The sequence below is a fragment of the Taudactylus pleione genome, unplaced genomic scaffold (genome assembly GCF_031769625.1).
Source record: "Taudactylus pleione unplaced genomic scaffold, aTauple2 ptg000138l, whole genome shotgun sequence".
NCBI lineage: Eukaryota > Metazoa > Chordata > Amphibia > Anura > Myobatrachidae > Taudactylus > Taudactylus pleione.
In genome coordinates, this window is record NW_028284540.1 from 15,795,229 (window position 1) to 15,817,269 (window position 22,041).

A 22,041-nucleotide genomic window follows, 5' to 3' on the forward strand; every position below is an offset into this window, starting at 1 on the left:
ATTTTTAAAAACCTGTCAGCACTACTGGGGGCACAACAGGGGTGGCTACCACTGGGGGGACCTCTACTGGGGTGGGGGCACAACGGGGGGGGGGTGGCTACTACTGGGGGCACCATTATTAGGAGGACCTCTACTGGGGGGGGGCTATTACTGGGGGCACTTAATCGGGAGGGGGAACCTCAACTGGGGACCACTACTTGGGGGGGAACTACTACTGGGGGCATTATAAAAGGGGCCTACTACTAGGGGCACTGCACGGACCACAACTGGGGGCAATAACAGGAAGGACCACTACAGGGATCACTGGATAGGGGGGTCACTACTGGGAGCCTGCATCAGGGGGACCACTACATGGGAGGGGGGGGACTACTGCTGGGGGTACTATATAAGGGGCTTACTGCTAGGGGCACTGCGGGGACCACTACAGGGGGCACTAGATAGGGGGGATCACTACTGGGTGCCTGCATAAGTAGGACCACTACTGGGAAACCTGCATGGGGGGGGGACTACTGCTGGGGGCACTATATAAAGGGCACTGCATAGGGGGGGGACTACTACTGGGGGCACTATATAAAGGGCACTGCATAAGGGGATACCACTACTGGGTGCACTGCATTGTGGGGACTGCTACTGGGGGCACTGGATATGGGGGAACACTACATAGGGCACCACTACTGGGGTACTGAGTAAGGGGAACTAATTGGGGGCTGTATAAGGGGGACCACAACTGCATACTGGGGGTACTGTATAAGGGGTACTACTGGGGTTAAGGTGCATATGGATAGGAATGTTCAGCGTGAAAATAAAGGGGTGTGTCATGCTAACACGCCCCCTTTTAGTGACCACGCCCATTTTTTCCCGCATGCGCACATATCGGACTGTTGTGGGAGGGTGGGGGCTCCCTTTTCAAATTTGCCCTGGGCTCCAAATACCCTAGTTAAGCCACTGGCTGTGATTAGTCTCCTCTGGTAGCCGTGCAGTGATGGGCCCAACTGAAGATAATTACCCCATAATTCTGACAGCACAAGATTACTGTCACCCCCACAATAACAGCACAGAGTAAATTACTGTACCATATCGTACATTAAAAATAACAACTAGAGATGGCTAGTGAGTGAGTCTCTCAACACACTGACTCGAATCATTCAGATGAGTGAATGATTCAAGTCACTCAGTGTTTGGTGTATCGGGACACCCACCTCCCCTAGCCTCTGTCAGTGCCAGCTCCACCCCCTACACTGCTGATCCGACCTGATTATACTTCTCCACTGTGTCAGATCAGCAGTGTAGGGGGCGGAGCTGTCAGTGACTCACTCTGAGTCGTGCAGCTACTGCCAGGGCTCGCTGAGTTCACTGACTGAGCTGTAGTGCATGGCTGCGGAGCTGTCAGCGATTCACTCTTGAGTCGCTGACTCCCCTGCTGGCTACACAGCGCTGCACTATCTAAAGAGTGTCTCGAGACACTTCAGTGAGTTGAGCCATGTGGCTCAACTCAGTGTAGTGAATCGATCTGCCCCATAACCATCCCTTAATAACAACAACCTAAGAACGAATCCTTATTATGATGATCCGCTTTTTCCGGCGCCGGGTAATGACGTCACGTGTCAGACGGAAAGCAGCGCACTTCTCCGTCATTCTCACCAATCACATCGCGCGGATACTCTGAGGCCGCCCCGAGTGTGACGTTATCGTGTTGTGAAGGAGCCGCAACATGTCTGTAATCGAGATGTTCGTGGAGCTGCAGAACGGACTCAGCGCCGACCAGGAAGTCAGAGAGGTGGGAAGGGACACACTGGTTGGGGTGGGGGGGACAGGACAGGTGAGAGAGATGGATGTGACACTGAGGGGTTGGGAAGATAGGTGGGAAAGCGGGGGATACCAGAGAGGGATGACCGGGTAGAGCGATAGAAAGGGGGCAGGGGAGAGAGGGGGTGCAGGGGAGATAGGGGGCACTGGAAAAACCAGGGACACAAGGAATATAGTTCACCGGGATCCAGGGACATTTGGGGTTACCATGGAGGGATCTGGGAGAGGGATTGAGCAGGACATTGGAGTGTCCTGTGCCTCAGTGATTAGGGTGTCCTGTGTCTCTCCGTGAGGTTAGAGGTGCAGTACCCTCAGTCAGAGGTTCTCATGTTACTGGTATGGGTCTTCATTGCATCTTTAAAGTAAGTAAGGGAGGGAAAGGTGCTGTATCCTATTCCCTGCTTCTATTTCTAGGTTCTCCGATCACAGCACAATGAGATGTAATTATTAGCAAATTCTCCTGTTTTTGTGTTTAGGAAATCAGGAAAGTGGTTCAGTCCTTGGAGCAAACTGCTCGAGAAATCCTCATTCTCCTGCAAGGCGTCCATCAAGAGGCCGGCTTCAATAACAGTCAGTGCATCCTTGTGTATACTACATTACTCAAGTACATGTATGTGATTGACTGCTGTAAACATCACTTTACACCTGTGAAAGGCAGATGTAAATAAAACAATATTATGTGCCATACAATGCAAAGTGTATAGCAGAATATATCAACAACAACCAGGCTTAACCCTTTTGCTGCTGAGGGTTTTTGCACCCTAGTGCTGAAGTCATTTTCCGATATTAGCACTCGTGTCGTTTCACCATTAATATCACTGATTGTTTTTATGTGGTACCATCACAAATTATTCTTAGTTTTTTTTTATTTTTCAGTAGACTACGTATTTTCAGAAAATGCAATTAGTCTTTTTACTTATTTTAACACTTAAAAAAATGTATCCCAAACGGTAAAAAAATTTAGTTTTTTCATTGAAACTTCAGGTAAGGGAACCAAATACAAATTGTTTTTTTTCCTTTCATCTGTTAAACACCACAAAGAAATTCTGTGTGGTTCTTGTTTAGACAATAATCCACCTTTCCAAAATAGTAAAAAATAGGATTGTGTCGGTTTTGACAAATAAAAGCTGTATGTGAAATGAAAATTCCCCCTTTTTTTTTGTCACGATTTAAACGCTTTTTATGTGTAGGAAGAATATGGTTGTCCAATAAGGCCTGCCATTTTAACAACTAGTCTATCTACTTCATTAAAGCACTTTTATTCATATAAGGAAAATTTATGATTTCCGTAGCACAGGGTGACATTGTGCGGTGGTCACCAGACAATAAGTAGTTGGGGGGTCACATCATTTGAATGAAGGGGCCACCCCTCTTTCAGACATGGGGGATTTGTTGGATGCCAGGTCGGGGGGAGATGTTCCCCATCTCTGGACTCCAATGTATTTTCTGTAGTGTACAGTTAATGCCTGCTGATCCAGTGCTCTCCCAAAAAATTTTTTCCAGCCAGGTGGCATCAAGAAGTAGCCGGGTGGGGGCCTTCGCAAAAAAAAAAAAAATGTTTTAAACCCTGACATTATGATTTAAACTTGAAATAATATTTTATATATTAAATTTCCTCTTCTTGTTAGGGGCCCAGTCATCTGATTATGAAAAAGCTGCAGTTTGTAGAATCTGGTCCTTTTTATACAGCTCCCAGATACTGTCCCCACTTGCAGGCTCCCAAAGTGCCGGATGGTAGGCGGTCTCTAGCCGGGTGGTGCACCCGCCAAAAACAGCCTGGGGAGAACACTGCTGATCACACTGATCACCATGCAGTAACTTTATTTTGGGGTCACCTATTTTGAAAGACGGGACTACTCTCATAAAGTCGAGGGGTCCCCCATCTTTATACATATTAGGGTTGGGGAGATAGAGGGACTTGTGTCTCCCCCCCCCCCCATACTTTCCATTCCATTTTATATTTTTTACAAAACCAACTACGGTGTCTGGAACCTTGGCTCCCTGGCTAGGAGCAGCACTTCCCACCGGTATACCGAACCTGTGTGGAAGGTAATTTTTTTTTTTTGTATGTGTGCCAGCAGGACCCCTAGATGCAGATGACGAGTCCCACTCATCATCCGCACCAAAGGGGTTAAAACAACTGTAGATCAATATAATAGTGTTGTGGTGACTGCCGCTATATGTTAGCAAAATAAAGAGAAATACTCCACCACTTTCCTTGGGCAAGCATGAAAGTGTCTTGATAAAGTTCTTAGAAAGAACAAAATGCTTTGACCTGGAGAGTGTTTCATACTGCATTATTGTAGATTTATTTAACCCAACTGAACTTTTTATTTGTTTTCGTTTATACAAAATGATCTGTTTGATCACTTTTTGCAAACCATGCTCATTTGAATCACAGTGCACCTTATTCTGAAGAGACTGACGCACATCAGAGCCATCCACAACCGCATCCTGCACCAGGAAAAGCTGCTCCTATTTACTTATTGAGACGCATGTTAGCTGTCCACTAGTTCAGCTATACAATATAGTACAGCTAGATCTACGGCAAGGACTGGTAGCCGCTTCTGTTGTGGACCAGACACTGGCAAAATTGTTGCACCAATACGGTGAAGCCACATAGTTTTGTCTGTCTCTGCAGCCCTGACGCTGGCGACACAGGGCCTGATTCAGAGACAGACGCTAATGCGATCACAGCTGCGATTCCTATGCAACGCAGCTGCGAAAATATGCTAATGTTAGCAAAGATCACCCAAGCATAAAGACGCCCACTGCTGCCTACTTACCTGTGTGCGACGACGCATACCTCCGTAAATATCGGCAACATCGCCACACATCGGCTGTCTGACCTGCCGTAGCCTTTGGGGCTCTTTAGACACGCAGAGTTGCGTATGCCCTCGCAGTGGCTAATTTATGCACACCCAGGTAATGGAGTTCAAAAGGACAGGCATGCCTGCGTTTCTCTGATTGCTAATCACTCAATTGCTTGTGTAATCGCCTTTGCCTCCATCTCTGAATCAGGCCCACAGTCCCAATAACAATCTAAAAGCCACACGTTACTTGATGGACTATACGTCAAATTTCTTTGGTATCCTGGCAAAACATTTGATCGGTGCAGCTCTATCACTTGCAGATACCACCAGCTATCATCTATTTTTATAGTGGTTACTGGTGTTCACCACCATAGCTCTAATAGTGCAAACAGCAAATCGGCACGTACAGAGACATCTACACAGTGCAGTGAAAACCGGGAATTTAGTTTCCCTGCTGCTTTAGGGTACTATTTTCCTATTATGGATTGACCAGATAGTACACATCTAACCTGGGTTTTACACCTACAGAGCAATCTGTCTTTACTCAAACTACTATCACTGATAAGAAGGCACTTCTTATTTATTAATACACCGGCTTTCTACGCATTTCAGCACGGTCTAAAGCCTCATCTTTATTCCAGTCTAGTGATATTTCAGCTGGACAAGCAATCAGCTGTTTTAGACCTACAGCAGATCTGAGCTTACTAATATTAGCGTTCCCGCTAGGCTGTTTTAGCGGGGCGCGGCGCCCTGCCCTCCTTCTGGAGGGCAAAAAGCACCCTGCCCTCCAGGAGGAGGGCAAAAAGCGCCCTGCCCTCACAGCCTGCGGGAGCCGTTCTCACCCACGGGACGCAGTGTCCCGCGGGTGGAGAAACATGCGGTGACCCTGTCACCGCCGGAGAATAGATGCCGGGCGCATGCGCCCGGCATCTTTTCTCCCTGTCTGCAGGGCTTGGGGGCTGCCCGGCGTGTCCGTAAGTGCCGGGCACGCCCCCAAGAGTGACGAAAAGGGGACGTGTCTTATAGACATGCCCCCTTTTCCGATGACCACGCCCCCTTTGTACACATCATCCGTTCATGCAGCGCTGCTGCAACTGTCAAACAAACGGAAAAAGAAGATTTATAAACATAAGTAAACCAAATCAGTGCATAATACATAACATTTGTGAAAACTCACATATGAAAAAATAACTGTGAAAAGTCATGCTGACACCAATATGCTCACAACACTAATAATGAATAATTTAATAAAATAAATAATTAATTCAATACAAAACTACTAGATGTGTTCAACCAGGATTTTTGTGTATACAAGCAAACAATGCTCTAAACGGTGACATTATATTATCATAAATACCATAAATATTTAAATATTATATATATAAAAATTAAATATATCTTACACACATAATATAAAAGACTCGCAGTGCAGACTGCTCAATACACCATGTCTACAAGTGAAATAGCCAAACGTATATGTGTTACTCACAAACTATATAATCAAAATTAAATAAATTAATAATAATAATAGTAAAGCTATGAGAAAGAAACAAAAGAAAAAGAACATTTTGATTCTTACACTGATGACTTTAAATCCTTCCATGAATGTCATAAATCCTCACTAATATATTCACTGTCTGTGTATAAGTTCTATTTAAATATAAATATAATAAAATGATGCAGTGGCAGCCACAATCCATCAGTCCTTGAGAAGAACTCCAAAATTATGAAATGTATCTCAATATACCAAAAACTCAATGGAAACCCAAAAATGACTCACAAAATCGTATCAACATATACTACAGGAAGCAACTAAGGCTCAAGAATTCATTGAGACCTCTAGGGCTCACTGTGTCCAAGCGAAAAATCCAATTGCTTTCTAATTGCAATAATTTCTTCGACCTATCTCCCCTCCGCAAAGACGGGGGTACCTGATCGATGATCCGATATCTTAACATGGCCATACTATGTCTAGCTTCCGCAAAGTGTCTGGCCACAGCCTGTTCGCTGGACCCATACACCAACGCGGCTCAGATGGCAGCCCTGTGCTGTGCCATCCTCTCTTTAAATTGCCTGTCTGTCTTGCCCACGTAGTGTAACCCACATGGGCAAGACAGCAGGTATACCACAAACATAGATGTGCACGTCAGAGGATATTTGATAGTGAATATTCTGCCTGAATATGGATGCGAAAATTTACTCCCAGTGACCAGTGGCCTTGAGGGCCATGCGTTCTTCTCTAGGGAGATTATGGTGTTTGATTATGGTGTTTGGGACTCCAAAGTTTGATTTTCAACCTTTCAAAAACCCCTCTTACTGTTCATGAAGAAAAGGTATTAAGTAGAGGGTTAAGCTTTGTACCTACTCAGAGGTTTGATGAGTTCCAATGGAAACTTGACACTTATAAGTTACAGCGCAAATTACGTTTAAAGGAACATTATGGTAAAAATAAATATAACAAAATGAGTACAGTAATGGATTTCACTATACCACAGCAAGTTAAAAAAGTTGGACCAGCATCTATATTTGATCCTCAATCGACGAATCCGTCGATTAAGACGTTTTTCAGATTGTTGGAAACAGCAGGCATGGAGTGTGTTCCTTTCAAACACCATAATCTCCCTAGAGAAGAACGCATGGCCCTCAAGGATTTGAGTCTACGTAGAGACATTATTATCAGAGGGGCCGATAAGGGAGGGTCTATTGTGGTGTTGGATTTAGATATGTATAAATCAGAATGTGAACGTTTATTATCTGATGTTCAGACATACACACAGTTGCAATCAGATCCTACTGCAGTTTTTCAGAATAAATTGGAATGCATTTTGGATAGAGCGGTTTGTGGAGGTATGATTGATAATGAGATCAAAGGGGCACTTTTTAAAAAACATCCGGTAGTGCCCATTTTGTATATAATTCCCAAAATTCACAAGAACACCCAGAGGCCCCCTGGTAGGCCTATCATCTCTGCCAGGGGGTCTCTGTGTGAACCCATCGCTTTGTACCTTGATGCGTTCCTGCAACCCTGTATACAGGAGACATTAACGCATCTTAAAGATACATCCACTTTAATACGTTCCCTAATGGAGATAGAGGATTTGCCTAGTGATTTAACACTAGCCAGTATTGATGTTGCCAGCTTCTACACATGTATTCCTCATGTTAGAGGGCTGGGTGCTGTTAGACGTCTTATCACAGGCAATCCCAAGTACATAGGTCCAGATATTGATCTGTTTATCGAATTATTAGAGTTCACCTTGCTGCACAATTTTTTTATTTATGATGGTAAATTCTTTGTTCAAGTTACGGGCTGCGCTATGGGATCATGTGTAGCTCCGTCATATGCTAACACCTATATGCATGAAATTGAGCAGGATCTGTTTTTTTCTGACATAAGAGTGAGCAGCAGGGTTTATAAATATTATCGATACATAGATGATATCTTGGTATTTTGGCATGGTTCATCTCAAGACTTGGTTGCTTTAATAGATGAGCATAACGCCTCTGAATGTCCAGCTAAACTCACTATGGTTACTAGTCAAATGGATATCAATTTTTTGGATGTGAACATCTCAATAGAGACAGGTACATTACATACCAGATTATATTCCAAACCAACAGATCGCAACACCCTTTTGAAATATGATAGCTTTCACCCCAGGCCTACTATTGCCAGCCTTCCGTACTCACAATTTGTGCGAGTTTGTAGAATTACCAGTAATATACATGAACGAGACAGGCAATTAGAGTTGATGTTCAATAAATTTTTGACTAGGGGTTACCCCAAGAATTTATTACTAAAAGCGATGGGTAAAGCTAAAAATATTGATCGGACAGTGTTATTACAGACCAGAGAAAATCAAGAGAAAAACCAGAAAGTGTTACCCTGAGTCAACAAATATAATAATAGAAGCGTCTTTACTAGTAAAAAAGCTAAAGAATTATGGCCCTTAGTCACCACAGATCCAGATTTACAGTGCTTGAAGGATGTTAAAATCATGCCAAGCTTTGTAAGGGGTGCTAATATTAAGGATCTGGTAGTCCACACGGGTATCACTGATTGGCATAAAAATTCTGGTGTGCGTAAAAAGGGTGGATGTTACAGGTGCATTGGGTGTGCTACATGTACGTACATGGTCACTGGGAGTACATTTTCGCATCCATATTCAGGCAGAATATTCACTATCAAATTTCCTCTGACGTGCACATCTATGTTTGTGGTATACCTGCTGTCTTGCCCATGTGGGCAAGACAGACAGGCAATTTAAAGAGAGGATGGCACAGCACAGGGCTGCCATCCGAGCCGCGTTGTGTCTGGGTCCAGCGAACAGGCTGTGGCCAGACACTTTGCGGAAGCTAGACATAGTATGGCCATGTTAAGATATCGGATCATCGATCAGGTACCCCCGTCTTTGCGGAGGGGAGATAGGTCGAAGAAATTATTGCAATTAGAAAGCAATTGGATTTTTCGCTTGGACACAGTGAGCCCTAGAGGTCTCAATGAATTCTTGAGCCTTAGTTGCTTCCTGTAGTATATGTTGATACGATTTTGTGAGTCATTTTTGGGTTTCCATTGAGTTTTTGGTATATTGAGATACATTTCATAATTTTGGAGTTCTTCTCAAGGACTGATGGATTGTGGCTGCCACTGCATCATTTTATTATATTTAAATAGAACTTATACACAGACAGTGAATATATTAGTGAGGATTTATGACATTCATGGAAGGATTTATGACATTCATGGAAGGATTTAAAGTCATCAGTGTAAGAATCAAAATGTTCTTTTTCTTTTGTTTCTTATTATTAATTTATTTAATTTTGATTATATAGTTTGTGAGTAACACATATACGTTTGGCTATTTCACTTGTAGACATGGTGTATTGAACAGTCTGCACTGCGAGTCTTTTATATTATGTGTGTAAGATATATTTAATTTTTTATTTTTATATATTTAATATTTAAATATTTATGGTATTTATGATAATATAATGTCACCGTTTAGAGCATTGTTTGCTTGTATACACAAAAATCCTGGTTGAACACATCTAGTAGTTTTGCATTGAATTAATTATTTTATTAATTATTCATTATTAGTGTTGTGAGCATATTGGTGTCAGCGTGACTTTTCACAGTTATTTTTTCATATGGAAGTTTTCACAAATGTTGTGTATTATGCACTGATTTGGTTTACTTATGTTTATAAATCTTCTTTTTCCGTTTGTTTGACAGTTGCAGCAGCGCTGCATGAACGGATGATGTGTACATCCGTTTCTCTGTAGACGCTGACACCAGGGAACCCTTGCTCCCCGGGTCCATTTCGTGTGACATCACATCCGGCTAGATGTCACTCCCGGAAGTGGAGGCGCGGCAGGTGCTGGACGCCGGTGACCCGCGGGAGGACGGGTAAGTCCTGATTAGTAGTAGTATTTATTGTCACAGTGTTTGTCACTGTTTTATGTCCTGATGAAGGGGTGAAAGGCCCCGAAACGTTGACTGTTTAATACACTCGTCTGTTACACTAGCAGAGTGCCGGTTCTTGTATGTGGTGTGTGTGTGTGTGTGTATATGTATATATATATGTATATATAATATATATATAATTATAATCCCTCTCCCTATATTTCTTTATACCTTAAAGATCAGTGTGTTGCACTTTCTTATTCGGTATAAGTGTCTCGATCAACAATAAATTGGTAATGGCTAATTACCGCATTAAAAGACATAAAACAAATGATGTTGAGCAATGAGCGACAACAGTGCCTATATATATATATATATATATATATATAATCTTTTTTTTGACTTGTAAATCTTTTGTTTTGCACTATACTATCAATATAACGTGTCTGGTGCATATGTGAACTTGGTACAAGGTGAAAACTTAGTAATGACTTAGTGCCCTATAGGGTGTATTCAACAATTATATAAGTGCTTTAGTATAATAAATAGTAACAGTGCAAGAAAATATGTTAAATATATAAAAAAATTCATTTAATATACATATATGAAAAAACAGACAAGGTATTTAAAATAAATTGTGACACAAATGCCTTGAGCCATAAAAGCACGTATACATAAAAACAAGAAGAAATATATAGATAAAAAATAGCACTTCATAAAACAAGAGAAAGGTGGATCATATGCTTATATTAATAGGGTGATCAGACACAATTCATGGAGGCAAGAGTAGTGCAAACCCCAACGCGTTTCGTCAGTAATCAGACTTCATCAAGGGGATGTCTTTTACCTTGTACCAAGTTCACATATGCACCAGACACTTTATATTGATTGTTTTGCACTATACTAAGAATTACACGTCAAAAAGTTTAGCATATATATATATATAATATATATTATGCTAAACTTTTTGACGTGTAAATATACTATATGCAGCAGCGGCAGGGCGAGAGGAGGTGTGAGGAGGTTCCACAATTGAATGTACGGGGAGGAGCGGAACCAAAGTGATTGTTTCAGAATTCCGAAGGCACACTTGATAAAGTTATCTGTCGATTCTGGGATTCTTTTTGAGAACGAGTACATGCTGGCTCCACACTAAGACCCCTGATGTGCCTGTTTTTTAATTGATGAAGGTACTTGAAATACTTATCTTGAAAATTCAAATATTTCTAAAATACTACACCAGAGAGCGCCTTTTCTCACCTCCCTTTTTAGATACTCTACTACTATTTGAGACGATACAACAACAGTCTCTCAGGAGAAAATTGGCGGCCACCTGTCACACGGGGAGTGTATTTTTGGAAGAATTCATTTTAAAGGACTTAAAAACAGATAATTCTTGGTGTAGCGCTGTTGTTCTATATATATCTATCTATATATATATATACATATATATATAATATAGGCACTGTTGTCGCTCATTGCTCAACTTCATTTGTTTTCTATATCTCCCATCTATCTATATCCTTTTTTCAAGTGCCAGGGATAGAGGTACATTTGGTATACATCCTACATTGGATTTTGGTGTTCTTATGTCCAATGTTGGTAATTTTCAGAATAATAATTTCAACAAAAAATTTAACAATATCATAATAAAGTAATTAGAATAATCTTCCAATAGAAAGAGTTAATGCACAATGAGGACAGTGGTAAATGCATGATAAACCGCCACCTTATACAGTTTAAGTTTTTGGGGTCACCCCTAATAATAGCACTCATGTCATAAAGCCTCCACACTGATGTTATGTATAAGTAAGTTATTCTTGTATATATATGTGTGTGTGTATATATGTATATATATATATATATATATATATATATATATATATATATATATATATATATATATATATTATAGATAATATATTCAACTTCAACTTCATTTGTTTTCTATATCTCCCATCTATCTATATCCTTTTTTCAAGTGCCAGGGATAGAGGTACATTTGGTATACATCCTACATTGGATTTTGGTGTTCTTATGTCCAATGTTGGTAATTTTCAGAATAATAATTTCATTGTTAGTTATTGTCAGTTGGTTGGCAGCATTGAAGTGCAATGTAACCAACAACCACCCTCTTAAGTGCAATTTAGTTTTATATCAGACTGACTCAGTTTCACTGTACAAAAAATGATCCTGCTCCAACAATAATGGTAATGAATGGAATATTACTGAGTAGTAAATCCTCTATTGAGCATCTGTTGGACATCTGGGGGCATTCGGATTCTGTCTGCTTTCTGTGTTTTCCAAATGTTTAACTGGCTCATGTTTTCAATTTACTTTTTCAGTACCTGCAAAATGTTTAAAAGCTCGTGAACACTTCACCACAGTCTGCACCCAGCTTGCCACATTGGTGACAAAATTTCCTTCTGAGCAATACTACAGGTGGGATAGAGATGTTGTTTGTTCTCATTCTAGGTTGTACAATAACTGGCAATAGGAAATATGAGACACACGTTAGTTGCATGTCACGTCTAGTAAAATAGTTGAAACCAAAATCTCCTTATCTCTTCAAATAGACATATTCTTCTCAACCTTATTAATATGTTTTTACAACACGTCTATTTGTAGGCCTGGCCTAGTAGTAAGAATGTTGTTAAACATAATGCCTACCTAGCAATCTGTTCACAGGGATTTTATGTTGTTTTGTATTTTCGGAGCTCCATTGTTGCTCTCACACTGTTTCACGTGTCTGTCACTTTGCAGTCTATAGATTTCCATGAAGTAACACCACTCCTTTTCTCACAGGTTTCACGATCAGTGGAGGTTTGTGTTGCAACGTCTGGTGTTCCTGGCCGCGTTCCTCATCTACCTGGAGAAAGAAGAGCTGGTAACCCGCGAGGCGGTCGCAGAGCTTTTTGGAAGTAAGTAGTCAGAGTGAATTTTTTTCTAGAGAGATGATTGAAGGTTCAGATTAATGGCGAGTTGTTTTAGAATGCGTTCTGGCAGTTACTGTCTCCCCTGGAAAGGTGGGTTATACCAGTGGGCCAATGGTCTTGCATCATGTACCTGACCCTAATTGCTACTGTAATAGCAGCCAGGAAATATCCAGGTTCATAAGATACATGGAGTGTACAGGATCACATATGGTTTATGTTTCAGGGATGCGCAGGTCAGTAACCCTAAAATCTGAAATGGTCTTCTATACAATTCACATGTGATTTAGTCCTATCCCACTGTGCTGTGCAGTATATGTGTAGAAAAGTCTCTTTAGCACTGAAATTCTCTTATCTGTACTTGTTTTAATGCAGATTGAATCCATCTTTTAAATTCATTCTGTCAGATGTCTGCTGTTGCCTTAAGGCGGGTATCCACTACACGATATGCTCCATGAGCGAGATCGTCTAATGTTTCCCACGATATCATTTAGTGCTGGCACACTCCCTCATCGCCCGTACCTGCAGAAGCTGACGATATTGTCAGGTTGCCCTGCAAGTACGGGTGATGAAAGATGTTATCCCCAGCATATCCCCTGGACGATATTGCGGACGACGATATCGTTGTTCAAACTGTCCGTAGTGCATACGCGGCTTTATAATTGAAATGAAATGCCAACTAATGCTGCAGGGTCATATAGTTGTAATTGAGGGGGGGACATCACATTATCTGTTTCTAAAATTTGTCTGAATTTCAAATCCTTACAAATCAATTCAAACACTGGACAGATTCTCCAGTGTAAATCACTGCATGGAACGTACAGCGACCAAACAAGAATGTCCGTAGTCTTATCAAAGGATCTCGCAGCCCCTCGTATCCTCGTTCTTCCTGTATCATTCTAGGGAAAATATCTGTGAATCCCAAAGTATCCCGCTCCTCTCCCCTCCGGGGCCTGCCCTGGCCGACGGCTGCACAAGCGCAATAGGATTCCTGGATAGTAAACCTGGAAGTTATAACTTTGCAAGGGTTAGCTCTTGTCGGGAAGAGCTGTCCCGAGCGTAAATAATCATGCATACATCATTAATAAATGCCAGTATGCATGCTATAGGGGCAGTATGTGAAGATAGCATCTGTATAGATTACTGCTGCAAAAGGATTTTATTGATTCAAGTCAGTAACTTATGATACGTATGTGCCTTTTACCTAAATATGTTAGACTCTAGTCTCCAACTTCCACATGATTTTCTTTTCCTGAGTAACCAGAACCGTTATGAGAATTATAATCTGTGAAGCACAGAACATCAAGTTCCCTGCACAATCATGTTACTGAGAAATCCCCTCTGTCTTTTTGTTATAGTTGAATGTGAGCGAGAGAAGGGGTTTCACTTGGACATAGAGGATTATCTGTCTGGGGTACTGAATCTGGCCAATGAACTGGTATGTATTTTTTTGCCTCTGGTTCTGACCAATATGAATGCAATATTTGTAATGGCTATATGAATAGAAAAATCCACAAATGTCGCGTTAAGATCATAACATAAATGGGAGCCATGCAATTGCACATTCCAACCAGATATTAAGATCTTTTCATTTTCACTTGAATTGTAAGAAAATCAAAATGTGTCTGGGTGACATTCGATGCAGACATATATTATTTTTATTGTGAATGTTGGAGACTTTGGTTTGAAGTGGTGATTTGTGTGTATTGTAATTGCCAATTGTTGGGGATGGGGTATATTGGTGTTTAAAATAAATGGGAAAAAAACTTTTTATAGCAGATTGTCTATAAAGTTTCTTTACCTGAGTTACAGGGTCTACTCTCCTGGGGTCTGTGATGAGTAGAACAGGAGGTGGGCTGACATAGGGCCACCCCTATAGCAATTTAATATTTATTGATTAACAGATATATATATATATATAAATATATATATATATATATATATATATATATATATAGCGCACACATATTCTACAGCACTTTACAGGTAATATTTCAGTCATTCACACTCTATCGCAGTTGAGCTTACAATCTATGTTCCCTATCACATGGGGACACAAACTTGGATTCGTTTTTTGTTAGAAGCCAATTAATCTACCAGTACGTTTATGTAGTCTGGGAGGAAACCATGCAAACACGGGGAGAACATACTAACTGTAGAACATGACCAGGAATTGAACTCATGACCTCAGTGATGTGAGGCAGTAATGCAAACCACTACATCGTATGTACTGTATGTGTGTGTATATGTATGTATAGATATAAGGCCCCTCTGCCTGAGATAATGAAGTTGGGAGGTATGCTAAAAGCCGGATAATGTCTGATCCCTGAAAATAAACAAATTACGCTCGCAATGTCACGAGGTGCTCATAGTGTTTTGAAACCGATTCGTCAACACACACAGTGGAAGAATTCCGGTGATACTGTGAACACTTGTGAAAACATTGAAAGTGGTCTCGTAAATGGCTCCCAGGAAGGAGTTATCAATAGAAAAGCGATCTGCCATAGTTTTCTCTTGGTGGGTGCAGTGTACCCTCAAGATACGACGTAAACAGTGCAAATCAACACCCACGACCAATTGGGATAAATTCCCAACAGCTCCTTCGATCCGTGCTGCTCTGATGGAAATGAGGAAGAAAAGTAGGTTTCCCGCTAGGCTGTTTTAGCGGGGCGCTGCGCCCTACCCTATTTCTAAAGGTGCCCCGCTGAGACAGCCTGCAGGCTCTGTCTCCACCCGTGGATCACAGTGTCCCGCGGGTGGTCAAAACGGCGGCGTAGCAGCCACCGCCGTTGAATCCATTCACTGTGACCGCAGCGCTTGGCGGCTGCCCAGCATGTCCGTAAGTGCCGGGCATGCCCCCAGGACTGACGAAAGGGGGGACGCATCATAAAGACACGCCCCCTTTTGCCCACGCCCCCTGCCTGCTGCCGGACCTAGAGTGAACATTTAAAAAGCACGTCAATTGTCAAACGCTGCCTTGCAGCTGGTTAATTGAAGGGATGTATTGCAGCCCGAAAACCATTGCTTAGGCACGTAAATAAAAAGAAGATGCTATTGTGGCCAAAAGAGCACAGGAGCTGAACCACTAGTCAGGGGAAGAAGGTTCTTTTCACAGATGAATTGAAGTTTGGGTCCAAGAGGCACAACTTAGTTTGTCGTGCGACAGGTGAGCACATGTTTCCCGATTGCATTCAGCCCATAGTCAAGCATAGAAGTGGTTCCATTATGGTCTGGGGATGATTCTGAGGTACACCAGAATCATCCCCAGACTTCGTAAAAATCTATGGAATCATAGACTCTAAACGATTTTTAAACGATTGAACGATAACGACGTCTTTATCGTTCAATCGCCTGCTAAAATCGTGTAGTGGATGCCCCCCTTAAAACATACTTCCAGTCTTTGCAAAAAGTGTTAAGTCAAAACAGCAACAACAGGTGCAGAACAATAGAGTTATGATTGCAATAAATTTGAACTCCTTTGGGATCACCTGGACAGGTGTGTTTGAGATGTGCAAGTAACGAGCCAAAATAACCTTCGGGAGTTGCTACAAGTGGGCTGCAATCTGAGCTAAAAATATTGAGAAGTTGGCTAAAAGAATGCCATGTGTTTGCACTGCTGTGATCGCCGCTGAGGGAAAATGTAAGGGATTGAGAACTCAAACTAGCTTCTTTTGTTCATTACTTTTCGAAAAATCGGCGATTTGGGTGGTGTATTAAAAATAGTGAGCTGTTGTGTGTGTGTGTGTGTGTGTGTGTGTGTGTATGTATGTATGTGTATATATATATATATATATATATATATATATATATATAATGTGTGTGTGTGTGTGTGTGCCTGACCAGTACACCAACAGGGACTGTAATGACATTGTATTCAAATACATAAGCTTTAATATGGAGTTGGCCCCCCTTTTGCAGCTATAACAGCTTCCGCTCATCTTGGCAGGCTTTTCCACAAGATTTAGGAGTGTTTCTGTGGTAATTCGTGCCCATTCATTCTGTAGAGCATTTATGAGGTCAGGCACTGATGTAGGACGAGAAGGCCTGGCTTGCAATCTCTGTTCCAGTTCATCTCAAAGGTGCTCGATGGGGTTGACGTCAGGGCTCTGGAGCTGAGCCGCTCGCTAGATGTGATCGCTCGCACCCAGCGTATGCAAATTCGGCGAAGTGACAGCATGGCAGGCGCTCGCTCGGAAAGGCATAAGCACGCCCACTTTGTGTTGGCGAGTGATCACTTTCTGTCTATAGACGCCCACTAGCGCACGTCATCTCCAGGAAGTTTATTAAAACATTGGTGCACCGAGGACCATTGGAAGGGCTCGCAGTGCTTGTGGTTGCCTTACCTTACCACAAGTACTGCGAAGACTTCAGTGTAAAAAACAGGCAGGTGACGTGTACTATGACGCTGGCTGATAATTATGCACACCTCTGAAACTGCGTTGCTACACTCAGGCACGCCTGCATTCGCACCTCCACTCCCCCCCATTATTAGTGTCCTGCCCCTGTTACCACCCACAAACGGCCTCTCCTGTCACTCATTATACTGGGCTGCCTTTGCTGGGCGAGCGAGCGGTTTTCGTTCGCTCCGAGTAGTACGCGCAGAACGAAGCATGCATGGTCACTTACCATCGGCCACGAATGAGCGAGTGGCCGCTTGCGAATGGGTCTGAATGAGCTCCTCTGTGCGGGCCAGTCAAGTTCTTCCACACCAAACTTCTTAAACCATGTTTTTGTAGTCCTTGATTTGTGCACTGGGGCACAGTCATATTGGAATAGAATAGGGCAGTGGTTCCCAAACTTTTTTAAATCACGGCACCCTAGAGTATCAGCATTATTTTTACGGCACCCCTAAACCAAAAGTTTGTTATTGAGACATTCAGAAAAAACTGTAGTGAAGGAAATTGTGCTGACCTGTTATTCTTAGGCTCAGTTTTATGGTGGTGGACAAGTTAGAGCTCCTGTTTGTCCACATATTTACATTACATTGACCATAAATAATTTGACTTGGTGCTGGACAACCAACCTGAGTCACCCCTGCAAGTGTCCAGAGGCACCCCAGGGTGCCTAGGCACACAGTTTGGGAACCACTGGAATAGGGTCTTCCCAAACTGTTGCCACAAAGAGCCGTATTCAATTTGAGTCGCACCCGCGATAATTTTTCGCCTCCCGGACTTTCTGCCTACTTCGCTTGTTTTGCAGGCGGAAAGGTATCGCACGCATGCCCGCGTATCCCCGTATTCAATTTGAAAGTATGCAAAAACGGGACCCAGCGAAGCTGAAACAAGCAAAAAGTACTGTCAGATTTGGGGAAATCAGCCTGACACCCCTAAAAAATTGCTCTGACATGGAGGTTAGCTATGGTTACCCCCAATTTGGCTTGCTGAAGGTATTTGGTGTTTTTAAACAGGCTCAATAGCTGCTAAATAGCATTTGTGTATAAGTGGTGAAGAATAGTATTCAGGAGTTTTTTTTTTCTTTTATTGCAGAAAATAACTTATCCCAGCAAATTTGGGGTACTTGAAAATGGGGGTCAGCATATTTTAATGTTGCTTAAGTTAATATAAAAAAAATCGTGAAAAATCCACCTTCCGCAAGCATCTGCAATGAAAAAAACACCTGTGGCATACTTGGGGACCCCCCTGGAGTGTAGTTCGCTAGTTTTTAACTTTGTCCCCCCAATTTTTATTTTATTTTTTCGCCCCCAAATTGAAGGTGATTTTTTGTGGTGGTAAGTTTTTTTTTTTTTAAAATTGATGCAGTTTACCTTTGGGGGATTGTCTGAAGGCTGCACAGGGGTTCCCGCAACGTTGCACCCCAAAACCCCAATTCTGCACTTTTTTCCACCTGCTATTCATAGGCAAAACTTTTTCGCCTATTACATTGCATTGACTTTCCGCCTAGGCGGAAAGTCTTTCAAATTGAATATGGCGATACTTTTTTGCCTGGCGAAATGACGTAATCGGCGACACTTTTTCGCTGATTCCGGCTTTTCTCTCCAAATTGAATATGGGCCATTGTTTGAAGTATAGTATTGTCCAAAATGTCTTGGTATGGTGAAGCAGTAAGATTGACCTTCACTGGAGATAAGGGGCCTAGCCCAAACCCTGAAAAACAGCCTCATACCATTATCCCTCCTCCACCAAACTTCACAGTTGGCACAATGCTGTCAGGTAGGTAACATTCTCCCGGTATCGGCCAAACCCAGACTCTCCTATCTGACTGCCAGACAGAGAAACGTGATTCGTAACTCCACCAAACACATTTCCACTGCTCCACAGTCCAGTGTCAGTGTGTTTTACACCACTCCCAACGACGCTTGGCATTGGACTTGGTAATATGAGGCTTGCATGCAGCTGCTCAGCCATGAAAACCCATTCCACTAAGCTACCGCCGCACAGTTTTTGTGCTTATATTTATGGCAGTGGAAGTTTAGAACTCTTCAGTTATGGAACCAGCAGAGTGTTGGCGACTTTTACGCACCATGCGCCTTAGCACTGTCGTTGACCTTGCTCTGTGATTTTACGTGGTCTTCCACTTTTTGGCTGAGTTGCTATTGTTCCTAAATGCTTCCACTTTATAATAATATCACTTACAGTTGACCGTGGCATATCCAGCAGGGATGAAATGTCACAAACCATCTTATTGCAAAGGTGACATCATATCACAGTACCACGCTTGAAGTCACTGAGCTCTTCCGATTGACCCATTTAGTTTCACAAATGTTTGTAAATGGACACTGTATGGCTAGATGCTTGATTTTATACATCTATGGCAACGGGTCTGGTTGAAACTCCTCAATTCAATAATTAACAGGGTGTGTGTATATGTGTGTATGTATATATATGTATGTATGTATGTATTTCTGTATATAGAAAATGTGTGCGTATATAATAACTAGTCTCCTAGAATTTGAGTGACTAGTGCATTCTACATCTTCTACCCTAGTCAAGACTCGCAGTGAATAGCGTCACAGCTGGGGATTACACCAGGCCTCTCCGAATTGCCTCCTTCATCAACCAACTAGATTTCGGCTTCAGGCTGCTCAATCTAAAAAATGACTCTCTGAGGAAGCGTTATGATGGCTTGAAATATGACGTTAAGAAGATCGAAGAGGTGGTGTACGATTTGTCCATCCGTGGACTCAACAAAGATCAGATGACTCCAACCACCGAGAAGTCCCAGACTGCTTGAGAACTCTTATTTATACATTTCTCCCAGAGGGGCTTGGAGAAGATTTTGTGGCAGCCTAAAAAGTAATTTGTTTATTTGCTGGGTGGTTTTGAGTCCAGATAAAAATTTGTTCTTCCATTATATTAGAACCAACTCTGATATCATTTTTGCAGCAAAAGCTCATGTCTGCGTTTTATATCTTCCATGTTTTCTGTGTTGTGGAAAGTCTTTAAAGAACCATTTTTTTTCTGCTCATGATCTTTGTCTGGACAACCTTGCACACTTTATAGGGGTGAAATAGTGGGGCACAGCTATAATCGCAGAACATTTCTGAAAAAATCCATGCATAGTCAGATTTACAGGCAAAGTCAGTGTTTGTGATCATAGTCTCTTTTGTGTTCCACCTTAAGCTACAGTTCTGTATGACACCTTATTCTTACTTTCCAGGCACTATCATACAAGGACATGTGGCCTGTTTTTTTGAGTGCTCATATATGGATTTGAAGGGGTAACCTTGTCCTGTATTGGCAATGCACCCTGAGGAGTGTTTTCCAGGGACTGAGCTGTCATTTTATGCTGCTAAACAGACTCCAGTGTGGTCTTCCTTCCTGCAGGCTGCAGTTGTGCATTGTAGGTTATAATGGTGGCACTTTATCAGACTGCCTGTATCTTCCCTCCTTTTGTACACCATGACATCCTGGTAATTCACTCACCCACAAGATGTTAAAATATTTTTAATATCTTCTTAAAAAGAAAAAAAAAAAAAATCAATTCTTTAAAATGCCTGATCTCTGCTGTGTATTATTTGGATTATTTTTTTGATCTTGCTATTGGTTTATTTACAGAGCTGTAGTTTATTGTCTTATCTAGAAGTTCAGCACACTCATTCTAATAAAGTATTTTCGTGTTTCTACATAATGTCTCAAAGATGCCGTTACAGTATCCATGTGGTTTCCATAGATTTAAACTACAAGAGCCGTGCAGTGTGTGAATTTTTTTTTTCCATCTGTATGTGGGTAAAGTCGGTCTTTGATCTTTTTATTTATACAGCCATGGCCAAAAGTTTTGAGAGTGACACAAGTATTGGTTTTCCCAAAGTTTTGCTGCTTCAGTGCTTTTAGTCAGATGTTACTATGTAATACTGTAAGTCAAATTACAAGCATTTCATAAGTGTCAAAGGCTTTTATTGACCATTACATTAAGTTTATGCAGAGAGTCAATATTTGCGGTGTTGACCCTTCTTTTTCAAGACCTCTGCAATTCGCCCTGACAAACTCCAAGCCTTGATTAGGCAAGAATGGGCGGCCATCAGTCAGTATGTGGCCCAGAAGTTGATTGACAGCATGCCAGGGCGAATTGCAGAGGTCTTGAAGAAGAAGGGTCACCACTGCAACTATTGACTCTCTGCATAAACTTAATGTAATGGTCAATAAAAGCCTTTGACACTTATGAAATGCTTGTAATTTTACTTCAGTATACCATAGTAACATCTGACTAAAAACACTGAAGCAGCAAACTTTGTGAAAACCAATACTCGTGTCATCATCAAAACTTTTGGCCACGGCTGTACACTTAGGGGTATATTACGCAGTGATCGATTTTGCAAGCTGTTGCTTTTAGTTTAATTGGGCTCAATTTTTATTAAAAATGACATGCAAAACATGACGGGCTTCACACTTAACCACTTTCTTGGCATGGTCGCATCACGGTCTCTGTCCCTCTGCATCCCTGCACTCTCCCCAAGTGTTTGCCGTGATGCCGATCACTGCTGATCGGCCAGCATGGCAGGACCCCCCACCCAGTGGATGCAGAGAGGCACAAGGGGAAAGGTAAATGAACACCCCCTCAGCCCCAAGGTATACCCCCAGTGATGCAGCCACTGGGGAAATCAAAGATGTGATCATCGATAGTCCGA

The 22,041-nt window shown here is 42.0% G+C and overlaps 1 protein-coding gene across 1 annotated transcript; it reads left to right on the forward strand.

The window, feature by feature from the left end:
- The first annotated feature begins 1,445 nt into the window (after positions 1-1,445).
- On the forward strand, positions 1,446-21,101 carry TSN (translin). Its single transcript, XM_088473682.1, has 6 exons — positions 1,446-1,777; positions 2,283-2,376; positions 12,369-12,465; positions 12,829-12,944; positions 14,315-14,394; positions 19,902-21,101. Exons 1-6 carry the CDS (start codon positions 1,712-1,714, stop codon positions 20,145-20,147), a joined length of 699 nt encoding a protein of 232 aa, XP_088329808.1. The 5' UTR covers positions 1,446-1,711; the 3' UTR covers positions 20,148-21,101.
- Positions 21,102-22,041: the final 940 nt, after the last annotated feature.

Coding starts and splice junctions, on each gene's coding strand:
- TSN (XM_088473682.1), top strand. CDS start 1,712: ATGTCTGTAATCGAGATGTTCGTGGAGCTGCAGAACGGACTCAGCGCC. Junction 1,778..2,282: donor CCGACCAGGAAGTCAGAGAG/GTGGGAAGGGAC, acceptor TTTTGTGTTTAG/GAAATCAGGAAAGTGGTTCA. Junction 2,377..12,368: donor AGAGGCCGGCTTCAATAACA/GTCAGTGCATCC, acceptor TTACTTTTTCAG/TACCTGCAAAATGTTTAAAA.